The sequence below is a fragment of the Ranitomeya imitator genome, chromosome 6 (genome assembly GCF_032444005.1).
Source record: "Ranitomeya imitator isolate aRanImi1 chromosome 6, aRanImi1.pri, whole genome shotgun sequence".
Classification (NCBI taxonomy): Eukaryota; Metazoa; Chordata; class Amphibia; order Anura; family Dendrobatidae; genus Ranitomeya; species Ranitomeya imitator.
In genome coordinates, this window is record NC_091287.1 from 157,327,555 (window position 1) to 157,340,752 (window position 13,198).

At 44.3% G+C, this 13,198-nt stretch overlaps 1 protein-coding gene across 1 annotated transcript in view; it reads left to right on the forward strand.

Moving 5' to 3' along the window:
• Positions 1–1,927: 1,927 nt before the first annotated feature.
• ANLN (anillin, actin binding protein) overlaps positions 1,928–13,198 on the forward strand; it is a 118,200-nt gene continuing 106,929 nt past the window's right edge. Inside the window, exon 1 of the mRNA XM_069730227.1 lies at positions 1,928–2,054. Within this exon, the coding sequence (XP_069586328.1) occupies positions 2,052–2,054 (3 nt within the window). The 5' untranslated portion in view covers positions 1,928–2,051. The remainder of the gene's footprint in view (positions 2,055–13,198) is intronic.

The window sequence follows — 13,198 nt, forward strand, 5'->3', positions numbered from 1 at the left end:
ACAATTACTTTTCAAATGTAAAAATATTGGAAATATGTTTTAGCAAATTCCACCATCTGTTTAAATTCTAAGGAAGTTGAAGACAAAGTCAACACCGTGAACTCTCTCATCTTCTTCAAACTCTTCCAAATATTTTTTTGCAGTGGAGCAGGGAATATTATCCGGATGACAGTGACCACAGCCATTAAAGGTTCACCAAGAAAATGATAAAATGGCCACTGTGACAAATTTCAAACTGCAGGCTGTCCTAGTCATGTGTCAGGATGGGTTGCAGTCTGAAGAAACACAGCTCCTGAGACCTGTCTCTCAACTGACAGAGGAGTTGTATCATAAGCACAAATACCAGAGCATCCAAAGAAGTGACTGATAGGAGAAGAAAAAAATTTCAACCAATGACTAAGCACGGAGAGCTGAAGTTGGAGAACAAATCCTTCATGCTCAATCAGCAAAATGTATTTCTTCTTATTTCAAAGCCCCACTACCTTCAGCTCTTGGAGGTATGTGTGCTTACGATAGTGCTCTTTTGTCAGTTGAGAGACAGGTCTAGAGCTGTGTTTCTTTGGACTGCAACCCTTCCTGACACGTGACTAGGATGGGCTGCAGTTTATATTACATCATGCAGGCTCACATTCTTCGAGAACCCCTTCAAGTTGCTAGGGGTGTTTTTGGTGTGAAACAATGTTTAAGTACAGGTGCTTCTCACAAAATTAGAATATCATCAAAAAGTTAATTTATTTCAGTTCTTCAATACAAAAAGTGAAACTCATATATTATATAGAGTCATTACACAGTTATCTATTTCAAGTGTTCATTTTTGGGCTGCGGTTAACCCAGCTGCTTGTGCACCTTTTTCTACCACACTTTTTCCTTCCACTCAACCTTCCAATAATAACTTTTTAATATGCTTGGATACAGCACTCTGTGAAAAGCCAGCTTCTTTAGCAATGACCTTTTGTGTCTTACCCTCCATGTGGAGTGTGTCAATGACTGCCTTCTGGACATCTGTCAAGTCAGCAGTCTTCCCCATGATTGTGGAGCCTACTGAAACAGACTAAGGGACCTTTTTAAACAATTAGGATGCCTTTGAGGGTGTTTTTTATTATTCTAATTTACTGAGATAATGGCTTTTGGGTTTTCATTGTCTGTAAGCCATAATCATCAACATTAAGAGAAATAAACACGTGAAATAGATCACTCTGTTTGTAATGACTCTTTATAATATGAATTTCGTTTTTTGTATTGAAGAACTGAAATAATTCAACTTTTTGATGATAGTCTAATTTTGTGAGACTGTAGGTACCATATCTAAAAATGTATAACCACAAAAACGAAGGGCCTCAAGCTTTCCCAGCAGAACAATGTCCCGAGCATCATACTGCTTTGACCAACTTGCTTTTTTCCCGTACTGAATCTTATGCCAGGAAAAACGCACAAGACTTGACATTTTGGAGATGATCTGAGGAACTAATCTAGCACTCATAAGTTGGGTTTTGTTGAAGTTGCTCAATTCTTTACAGTTGCCTATTTTTCATGTTTCCAACACATTAACTTAAGACTTCACTATTACATGATCACAGGATGCATTTTGCTCTGTACACATCTGTGTTAGTGGGTCAAGGGTGTAAAGAGATCCAGACAATGTGAACAAAGCCTAAACCAGTTTGTTGTTTTTTTCCCTTCTAATCAACTAGTGCTAATATTGTAGTGCTTCCTATAGATAACAAAAAGCTGAGCAGCTTTGCAGTAGGCCACAATTTGTGCTGAAGCCAGTAATACTTGTTGTACAGGTTATGCTGACAGTCATAAAAATAAATCAGTAGCTAAAGGAGAATGCAGCAAGGTTTTTCTAGCTTGCAGCATAAGCACACTTATTTGTTAGCAATGAAACAGGCAAAGCTTTAGGGGTTATCCCACAATCAAAACTAATCACCTATTCTTGGGCCCCCAACTGACCATGAGAACTGGGGTCTTGTGCCATTCATATACATGGATCTGGACAGCACTGCACCATTTCAAATCTGTGGGACTGAAGAAGACAATCATGCAGCAACATGGTATGAACTATAGATTGAATACTATTTAGAAATCAAATCAACCAAAAAAAAAAATAAAAAAGTGTGCATAGCCTTTATAACTGGGCACTTATTTTAACCTGTTCAGGTTTAGTGTATTTTGGAGCTACAGGACCAAATGCAGTTTCGCCTTTTTTACAGCTATAATGTTATTTTTTTGGAATGTCAGTGTCAGCTAACTTTTTCATAAAGATTATTTATACAGTTTTTTTTTTCCATTTTTTAGGCATAAAATGGATTTGTCATCAGATCAGACTATATGTTATTAAATAGATTTGTTAAAACTGATAAGGATGTTCAGTCTCTACCTACCTGTTCTGATTGACAGTTCCTCAGTGTTTCTCCTCCCTGTTGATCTCACACTGCTCAGGACAAGATGCAGCTGTCAGTCAGGCAGGGTGGGCAGAGACTGAATTCACTTTCGATTTCGTCGTATAGTGGAACTAAAATGATCATATTAATATCAAGACAATGCACTTATTTTGATCTGGATTTTCAAAGTAAATCTACTTGTCCTATCAGGTTTAATTCATCTATTTAATAATAAATACATATTATTGTTAAATCAGGTGACAGATTAACTTTCAACGTTATAAAGCTGGTAACCACTTTCTTACATTTTAAAACATTTTCCTAATAGTCATATTGTAACAACTCTGCTGGCATCACGGCATGGGCTCTCATCTCTCACACTATCTTACCCACTGCTCCAGGTCATGATGTGGTTTCTGTTTTTTGCCAGCTCCATATTCTGTTCCTCTGCTCTCTGCATGCTTCTTTGTTGTGTGCATGGGGGGCGGCGCCTGAACTCTCTGGTTCTTATAGGAATCAGGTGCACCTGTGTAATCTGTTCCTGACCAATTACCAAGAGGCCTCCAGTATTTAGTGCAGCTCCACCCAGTGGACTGGGCCTGTGCAATGTGTTAGCTCAGTTTGTGCTTAGCTTCTGAGTTTGCCAGGCCTTGCTCTGTGTTACTCCCTCTCTAGAGGCTTTTCTCCTTGCCTTGCCTTGATCTTGTTGTCCGCCCACCAGGAGGCAGAATATCATGGTCCCTGTGTTTTTGTTCTTGTTTCTTGCCTTGTTCCATTTCCTTGTCTGAACTTAGTCTTATCTCGGTCTCCTTGTCTGTGGCTTCCTTCCCTGTAGTCTTTCCTTGTGTTCTCAGTCTGCTTATGCTCCGCACTCTTGTGGCTCTGCCTGCTCTGTACCTTTGTGGCTTTACCTCTGCTCAGCACTCCTGCAGTTCTGCTCCGTTCTACTCTGCTGTGCTTCTGCTACTGCAGTAATCTCTTGCTGCAGCTCCTCTCCACATTCCTTGTGGCTCCGCTCTGCTTTGCTGCTGCAGAAACCTCTTGCTGCAGCTCCTCTCTGCATTCCTTGCGGTTCCACTCTGCTTTGCTTCTTCTGTTGCTGCTCCATCTTCTGCTGCTCTACCATTCCTATCCGCAGCCTTGCGGTTCTCTTCCTGTGTGAACAGGTCTCAACCTGTTCCTTCACACTCCATTCCTTCCTGCTTGTTTCCGTACCTGCATCTCCTGTATAAACAGGTCCCAACCTGTTTCTTCATACTTTATTCCTTACTGCTTGTTTCCGTACCTGCACCTCCGGTGTGAACAGGTCACTACCTGTTCCTTCATACTACATATCCATACCTGCAGCCCTGTGTTCTCTGCCGTGCCTGCCAGCCCTGTGTTCTCTGCCGTGCCTGCCAGCCCTGTGTTCTCTGCCGTGCCTGCCAGCCTTGTGTTCTCTGCCGTGCCTGCCAGCCCTGTGTTCTCTGCCGTGCCTGCCAGCCCTGTGTTCTCTGCCGTGCCTGCCAGCCCTGTGTTCTCTGCCGTGCCTGCCAGCCCTGTGTTCTCTGCCGTGCCTGCCAGCCCTGTGTTCTCTGCCGTGCCTGCCAGCCCTGTGTTTTCTGCCGTGTCTCCGCTAGCCCTGTGTCTCAGTCATGCCAGCCTACTTGTCTGAGTTTCAGCTGTGCTCTTCTGCCAGTCCTGCCTGATGTCCGCACCTGTCCTAGTGTTCCGGTTCTCCAAGTGGGATCAGCAGCCACAGCCAGACACCACCCTGGAGTAGCACCTGGCAGCTGCCTGCTGCACAAGCCTGACCTCACCATCAGAGGCTCTAGTGAAAACTTAGGCAGCTTTTATAGTCACGCCCCTTCCAGAGTAGTCAGGTTTGTGGCACAGTGGGGCCACAAAACCCCAAGCTCACGTCCACCAGTCAGGGCGTGAGCGTGACACAGATAGTGTTACCTAAAATAGACTATATACTTGTCACATGATCACCAAGATTAACATAGGCAACGGAAAACCATTTCCGTCTTCTCTCCAGGGTTCCAGTCAATGTGGACTGTCATTATTATTGTCCCAAATTTCTCTGGCACCAGCTTTAAAACAGTTGTCCACTATTTCATGTTTTATTTAAAAATGAACTCTTAATGGTCTTAAAGGGAGCCCATCAGCAGGATTGTGCACAGTAACCTACAGACACTGTCAGATCAGCGCCGTTATACTGATTACAATGATACCTTGGATGATGAAATCCGTCTTATGGTTGTTGTTTGATCTTTATGTTCAGTTTTGAGTTGATGATATGCTCGTGCTCCGTGGCGGTCTTTGGGGGTCTTCATGTGGTGCTCTGATTAGGTATGGTGTCTGGCAGGTTACATAATGAACTATATATATATATATATATATATATATATATATATATATATATATTTATATAGCTAGGAAAAAAAACCTGAAGGCAGCATGATCGCATATATAATGTGCATGTACCAAAAAGGAGGGAAAATGGGCGGTGCGTCTAATAGATGGGATGCTGGCTTACCGGCAGTGGTGTGGCGGCGGCAGAATTGCGGCGGCGGCAGAAGTGCGGGGATGATGAGGCGCAGTGAGCGGTATGGTGTGGGCAGGGTCCCTTCCACAGGTGAGGTGACACAGTGGCCCGGTAAGCAGCAGAGCCGAGTGAATCATGGCTTTATCGGTGGCGGCGGCCATCTTCCTGAGGCTGCGTGTGCGCAAATGGAGTGCTCTGCTTCCCGGGGCTTCAGAAAAATGGCCGCGGGGGCTGCGCGTGCGCAGATGGAGATCGCGGTGGTCATTTTCCTGAAGCGAGATCTAAATCTGCGAACACGGCTTCAGGAAAATGGCCGCCGTGATCTCCATCTGCGCACGCGCGGCCTCCCGCGGCCATTTTCCTGAAGCCCCGGGAAGCAGAGCACTTCATCTGCACACGCGTGGCCTCAGAAAGATGATAAAGCCATGATTCACCCGGCTCTGCTGCTTACCTTGGATCCCGGGCCGCTGCGTCACCTCACCTTTGGAAGGGACCCTGCTCATGCCATACCGCTCATTGCGCCTCATCATCCCTGCACCTCTTCCACCGCCAAAGCACTGCTGCAACCCCCCTTTGGACACCAGGCCGTGGCGTCGCTCACCTAAACACGAAGGGACCCTGCTCAGGTGCACGCCATATCGCCCACCGCAACACTGCACCTCTGCCGACACCATGCCTCCTGTGACCCTGCTCTGCAACCGCCAGCCCTCAGGTAAGATACTGTAAATTCGGACAATAAGACGGACCCCCATCTTATAAAAAAATCGTTTTTTCTGCAATTTTCACCCCAAATTTGGGGTGCGTCTTATGGTCCGGTGCGTCTTATAGTCTGAAAAATACAGAAGTTAATTTGTTTGATATAATCCTGATATTCCTAAAAAAAAAAAAATCTGTGTAAAAATGGCACCGGACACGCCTGAGCAGTAGCATCTATAGGTGATCGGAAAGCTGCTACTGGGTAGGCGCCGCCATCTTGGAGATTGAAATTTCCCCTTCCAAGACGGCACCTGCGAAGTAGCAGTTACCTACCAGCGATCACCGATAGCCGCTACTGCGCAGGCGCTGCCATTTTCAAACTGATTTTTTTTTAATGAATATCAGGATTATATCAAACAAATTAATTACCGTATTTTTCGGATTATAAGACGCACTTTTCCCCCCCAAATTTGGGGGGAAAATGGGAGTGCGTCTTATAATACGGATATACTTTATTGGCATGCTGCTGCGGGTGTCCCGGTGGCGGTGCTGCACTGTGTCCCGGTGGCAGTGCTGCACTGTCTCCATGGTGGTCATCTCCCGAGATCTCGATCTGCGCATGTGCTGCCTCCCGGCGGCCATTTTCCTGGAGTCCACCGCCGCACAGGAGTCAGGAAACCATGGAAGAACTGGCAGGGGGCTCTGGCCTTTCACAAAATGTCGGCAGAGCCCTCCGCATCACCAGGGACACAATGCAGCACCGGGGACACAGCGCAGCACAGCACCGCCACTGTTGACAGTGGACACAGCACCGCCACTGTTGACAGTGGACACAGCACAGCACTGCCACTGGGGACACAGAGCAGCACCGTAACCGTGACACAGCGCAGCACCGCCACCGGGACACCTGCAGCAGCATGCCACACTTTGGAACACCAACTCATCCCAGCCTGCGGCAACGCTCCACTCTTGCCTCCTCCACCAGCGACCCTGGGACCCCCGCTTCACCACAGCCAGCAGCTACGGTAAGCAATAAGACGCATGGATTATAAGTAGCACCACCATTTTATTAAAAAAAAGTTTTTTCCTCTTTTTCTCCTGAAAATTTGGGGTATGTCTTATAATCCGGAGCATCTTATAAAGCTAAAAATACGGTATGTGCACATTACATAAGTGATAATGCTGCAGTGCAGGCACCACCGCCAGCACCTGCCTTCAGAAGGGGATTTCTTTTTCAAAACTATATATAACATTCATTATGTAAACTAGGGGGCAGGTCACTGTGGGATCAGAGATCTATCAGAAGCCATACACATGAAGACCCCCTCACACAGGCCACCCCCGAAGCATGAGCACGTCATTAACTCAAAACTGAAAATAAAGATTAAACAACCACAGGACGAATTTCATCAACCAAGGTATCGTTTTAATCATTATGGGCGTTGACCTGACACTGTCTGTAGGTTACTGTGCACAATCCTGCTGACAGGTTCCCTTTAAAATTACGCTACTGTTTCTCGGATATGTTGCATGTCTCTTCTCACTTCCTCTTCTGGTAGGAGGCATTTTGTGATAGGTGTGGTCAATCAGAAGACAGTTATTGACTGTAACAGTCACATGTCCTATGGCTTCCAGTACCATCTATATGCTGATGACACTCAGATCTACCTCTCTGGCCCAGATGTCACCTCTCTGCTCTCCAGAATCCCAGAGTATCTATCAGCCATATCCTCCTTCTTCTCCTCTCGCTTCTTCAAACTAAATGTGGACAAAACCAAACTAATTATCTTTCCTCCATCTCGCATACCTTCCCTACCTGATCTATCTATCACAATAAATTAATTCACACTTTCCCCCGTCCCAGTAATCCGCTGCCTCGGCGTAAACCTTGACTCTGCCCTGTCCTTTAAACCGTACATCCAAGCTCTCACCACCTCCTGTCGCCTCCAGCTCAAAAATATTTCCAGAATCCGTCCTTTCCTCAACCCTCACGCCAACAAAATGCTTGTGCAAGCCCTAATCATCTCCCACCTCGAGTACTGCAACATCCTCCTTTGTGGCCTACCTTCTAACACTCTCGCACCCCTTCAGTCCGTCCTTAACTCTGCTGCCTGACTAATTAATCTCTCTCCTCGCTACACTCCTGCTTCACCTCTTTGCAAATCCCTTCACTGGCTCCCAATTTCCCAGTGTATCCAGTTTAAATTACTAACACTGACCTACAAAGCCATCCATAACCTTTCTCCTCCATATATTTCTGAACTAATCTCTCAATATCTTCCCTCACGTAATCTCCGGTCCTCCCAAGACCTCCTTCTTTCCTCCACACTTATTCGCTCCTCACTCAATCGCCTCCAAGACTTCTCCCGAATATCCCCCATCATCTGGAATTCTGTGCTCCAACAAGTCCGGTTATCCACCACATTTGGATCCATCAAATGGAACCTGAAAACCCATCTCTTCAAAGAAGCTTACAACCTGTAATGACTACACGGGCACCTCAACACCATTGGAGCTACTGCAACCCCCGACCTACTGTCTCCTTCCCCATAATCCTGTAGAATGTAAACCCGCAAGGGCAGGGTCCTCGCCCCTCTGTATCAGTCTGTCATTGTTAATTTTGTTTACTGTAAGTGATATTTGTATTTTGATGTAACCCCTTCTCATGTACAGCACCATGGAATTAATGGTGCTATATAAATAAATAATAATAATAATAATAATGAACACATTTCTCATCCGTATATCATCTGTTATTAAAATAGAAATGCATTAGTAATTTGTTATTCGATCAACGTTTGCATCATTATCTGCAAATATTACTATTAATTTCAGATTTGCGTTTGCACAACAAAAAGAAAATTGCAATGAATAAAAACACAGATGTAAAAAGTGATCAAATACAGCAGTACTGATGCATTCCGACTAATTATCATATTGTGTGTCACATAATACGCTGGAGTGAAAGAGGTCCTATAAAAGTGATCATTTTGGACATTAATTCCATTAGTCTGTTTCTCCAAAAGGCAAATGAAATGTCCAAATGGAAGTGTGAACGCATCTTAACGGCAATCTCATAAAATTAGCGTTTCACGGTCCAAGTATGAACTGCTACGTATGGACTGGGCAGATGTCTCCTAACCTGAACAGTCTCATATTTGACTAGTGACTATGAGGACATTGAGTTCAGGTCGGGAGACCCCTGACTAGTCTATTGTGGTCTGTGAAGCATGGCTATGTAAAACCATCCTAATTCTCACTATGCAAGTATCAGATTCTCCACCCATAAGGCAAGAAATTAAAACTGATGCACCAAACGGCACAACTAATTTTAAGCAATGACTCTTCTGTAACCCAACCATACATTTTCACGCCCTACCATCAGTCGCTCATTGGTCTCTTAGCTAAGTTCTAGTAGTCAGCCATGAAAGATGATGTTCTTCTGTTTAAAATCTATATAGCATTATAATACACAGTATCTACATGGCTTATGGGCAATCTAATATATAATTGCCTAGAATACTACTTCCTGCAATTTGTGCCAACTTCCTGTCCGGAGCTAATGTCCGGAGCTAATGTCCGGAGATAATGTCCGGAGCTAATGTCCGGAGATAAGTGACGTCAACAGTGTCCAGTGTCTGATTGGTTGCCGCCTGCTGCGAGCGACCAATCAGAAACGTGCCCTACTGTGACACACTCCGCCCGCCATTTTGGTGTGATTTTTGAATTTTTACCTCACAGCAAGTTTCTACTGCGTGGAGGCGGGCCCAGTGACGTTACTCTTCAAGCTCCTGCCGAATTTCGTCAAAAAAATGATAATACCATTTACCAAAACTATATATATTTAGTTGTGAAGTGGTTCAGTGACATTTTCACACCAATTTTGAACTTTTGTTTGGTGTTTTCTCCATATACTGCCTATTATTCACTGACTGTTATACTGAGAGACTGCCGTTTATTAACCTCTTCTTTGCCACATTGGGTATATTGCTCTATTATTTGCCACATAAGGACATTGTCCATTATTGCCCAGCAATTTCTCTGCAATATAAACTGCCTATTTATTAATATCTGCATTCCTGCAAAGAACTATTGCCTATTATTAACTGGCTATTTTCCTACTACCTGACATTGTTCTTAAGCAAAGAACCGTTGTTGTGGCATTTGCCACAACACGCAAAGTTGTTGTCTGATGTCTTTTATCCCTCCCCTCATAAGCATGTTCATGGATCCTGTGTAACTGTACCTTAAATAACAAGAATTGTCAAGAGCTGGTGAGTGCAGCCATTTTTTGTTCTTTCTTACTATTATTTATTAATTGTATTATTTTTACATTTGAATAAATAAAGTATATATGGATTCTAGACTCCCGATTCTTTAGAATCGGGCTGCCATCTAGTAGAATATAAAACCCTGCAGTTCTGCATTTTCCCCACTTTGCTTGTAATAGCAAATCTGGGAACGGCAAGCTGAGTCACAGGACGTGAAGCTGGAATGATTGTAGTGTGGAATTTGTAACCGTTGAAAAGTAAAACAATGTCAGCATTGAGAGGAATAGTGAAAAAGGGGCTGAAAGAAAAAAAGACACATCATTAAGGAATTTAGCAATTCTTTGACAAAACACCACCAAAAATAGGGAAAGGAGTGGTCATTCCTGTGATCCAGACAAAATGAAAAGTCTAAAAGCAGATGCACGACAATTGACAAAGCTGTAAGTAGCTGCAGAGTATAACTAATTCATTAATTTATTAATTCAGTAATAAATCCTGGAAGAATAGATCAGACACACAGAAGTGCTATTCTAATATTCCCATTATTATTATACAGTCTTAGGCCGGGATCACACATACGCGAGATACGGCCGAGTCTCGCAGGTGAAAACCTAGCTCTGGCGCCAGCACTCCAGAGTGGAGCGTGCAGCAGCACAGCAATAAATGGAGCTGCACGCTCCGCTCCGGAGTGCCGGCCCCAGAGCTGGGTTTTCACCTGCTGCTGCGGGACTCGGCCGTATCTCGCGTATGTGTGATCCCGGCCTTAGAGAGAGGTCACAGCTTCTAAGTAGTACTCCAATAGTACAGGCTTGGCTCTCACTACTGGTGCAGAAAGCTGGGAGGCGTCCAGCCTCAGAGCCAAACATACATGGCTGTGATCTTACAGTCAGCGCCCGATGCATGCTGCCCACGGATAAGGCTAGGTTCAGATTGCGTTAATGGGACCGCGCTAACGAATAGCGTTGCACGGCGAAATTAACGCCGTGCAACGCGTCCGTTAGCGCGCCCATTGGCAGCCATTTTCGGTACACGCTAGCGATGTGCCGGTGTTTTGTGACGCGCCTCGGACGCTGCTTGCAGCGTCCGCAGCGCGCTCGAGGTCCGTTCCCCGCTTTCGCAGATCGGGTATCTGCGAGAGCAGGGACGTTAAACACGACCCCGAAAAAGACATTGCGTTAGCGCAATCCGCTAGTGCTTAGCGCTAAACGGATTGTCCTAACGCAATCTGAACCTAGCCTAAGGCAGCACAAATCAGCAGTCAGGTTCTCACTCCCTCGACAATCAGCTGTCCTGGGCCTCAAACACATTGGAGAGTCAGCTGAAACTGTCAAAATTGGTGGGTTCAGCTAACATTACCCTAATGTGTTTGAGGGACTTTAACACTAACCCCAAAAAAAGGTTAAAGATAGAAAAGCCCTTAATTAAATGTATTGTGAGATTCAGAACAATACGACAAATGATGTGGATTGTGGGAAGCAGCCCAAATATCTCCAACCCATATGTTAAACTCTGGCCCACAGGGTGAGTATATTTGGCCCGCGACACCAGGTGGGTCACCTGACTATATCTAGCCTGAAACGCTGGGCACTATGTGTGGCCATTATACTGTATGGAACACTATGTGGGGCCATTGTACTGTATGAAGCACTATGGGGGTCATTATACTGTATGGAGCATTATATGGGGCTCATTATTCTGTATGGAGCACTATGTGGGGCCATTATATTTTATGGAGCACAATATGGGGCCATTATACTATATGGGGCACTATGTGGGGTCATTATATTGTATTGAACATTATTTGGGTGCATGATACTGTATGAAACAATATGTGAGGCCATTAAAATGTATGGAGCATTATATGGGGCTCATTATTCTGTATGGAGCACTATGTGAGGCCATTATATTTTGTGGAGCACAATATCGGGCCATTATACTTTATGGAGCACTATGTGGGGTCATTACATTGTATTGAGCATTAAATGGGCACATCATACTGTATGAAACACTATGTGAGGCCATTATACTGTATGGAGCACAATATGAGGCCATTATACCGTATGGAGCACTATGTGGGATCATTATACTGTATGAAGCACTATGTGGGGTCATTATACTGTATAGAGCACGATATGGGGCCATTATTCTGTATGGAGCACTATGTGTGGCAATTATGCTGTATGGAGCACTATATGAGACCATTATACTGTATGGAGAACTATCTGTGGCCATTATACTGTATGGAGCACTATATGTGGCCATTATACTGTATGAAGCACTAAAGCACTATATGTGGCCATTATACTGTATGGAACACTATGTGGGGCCATCATACTGCATGGAGCACTATATATGGCCATTATACTGTATGGAATACTATGTGGGGCCATTATACTGTATGGAGCACTATGTGTGGTCATTATACTGTATGAAACACTATGTGGAGCCATTACACTGTAAATCTGATGGCTTTCTCATCCTGGACGTCCTCTTTTTTTTTCTCTTTTCCCCTCTCATTTTGCAATTGTTTTCAGCGTTCCTCCATTTCTTACACAACCAGGGAACTGCTCACTTTTCTACTTGCTAAGAGGGGTTTATAGTTCTACATCAGGATTTATTGTGATCTTGCATTAACTTCCTTTTTCTTCTGTCTCCCTGGGGACGCCTGGTGTGAGGCTTCATGTGATTTAAGATTTATTGGCATTGATATTGTTTTCCAGGGCTAATTATTCATGTGTGCACACATATATATGCTGCACTTTGCCTTGACATTGTATTGATATGTCATAGTCATATGGGACTTCTGGCTATGTGTTCTGTCTTTTAATGGTTTTATTTTGTCTACTAATAAATATTGCACATAATTTCAACATTGTCTTGTGATTTTGGGTGTGCGCCTTGTATGCACGGATCTTTTTCTCCTCCTTTCCACGTTTAGCCTCTCTGTGCACGAGGCAGCAGCCCCATTCATATTAGTCCTTATTTAGACATGCCCTATAGTAGTGCTCCCTACCTTTTTTGTTCTTGTTAATTATACAATGGCCGCCATTCCCGGTTGTATCCTCGGGAGTGTTTGGTCTGGGACCACTGCAGACAATAGCAGGATGCTGTCGTTCAGCTGATTAGTGGCTCTGCCCTCTAGTTCCTCCCTGAATCATATGTAAGAATCTGAGGAATACATAAGTAATCACCCTGCAGTGTGTACAATCATTTATAGCCGTGTCCCACTCTCCCATCCCCCAACCGATCCTGCAGTCAGGATTCCCTTAGTATTGTACAGGTGATAGAAGATGGGCCAATTTCTGATCCCTTAATAA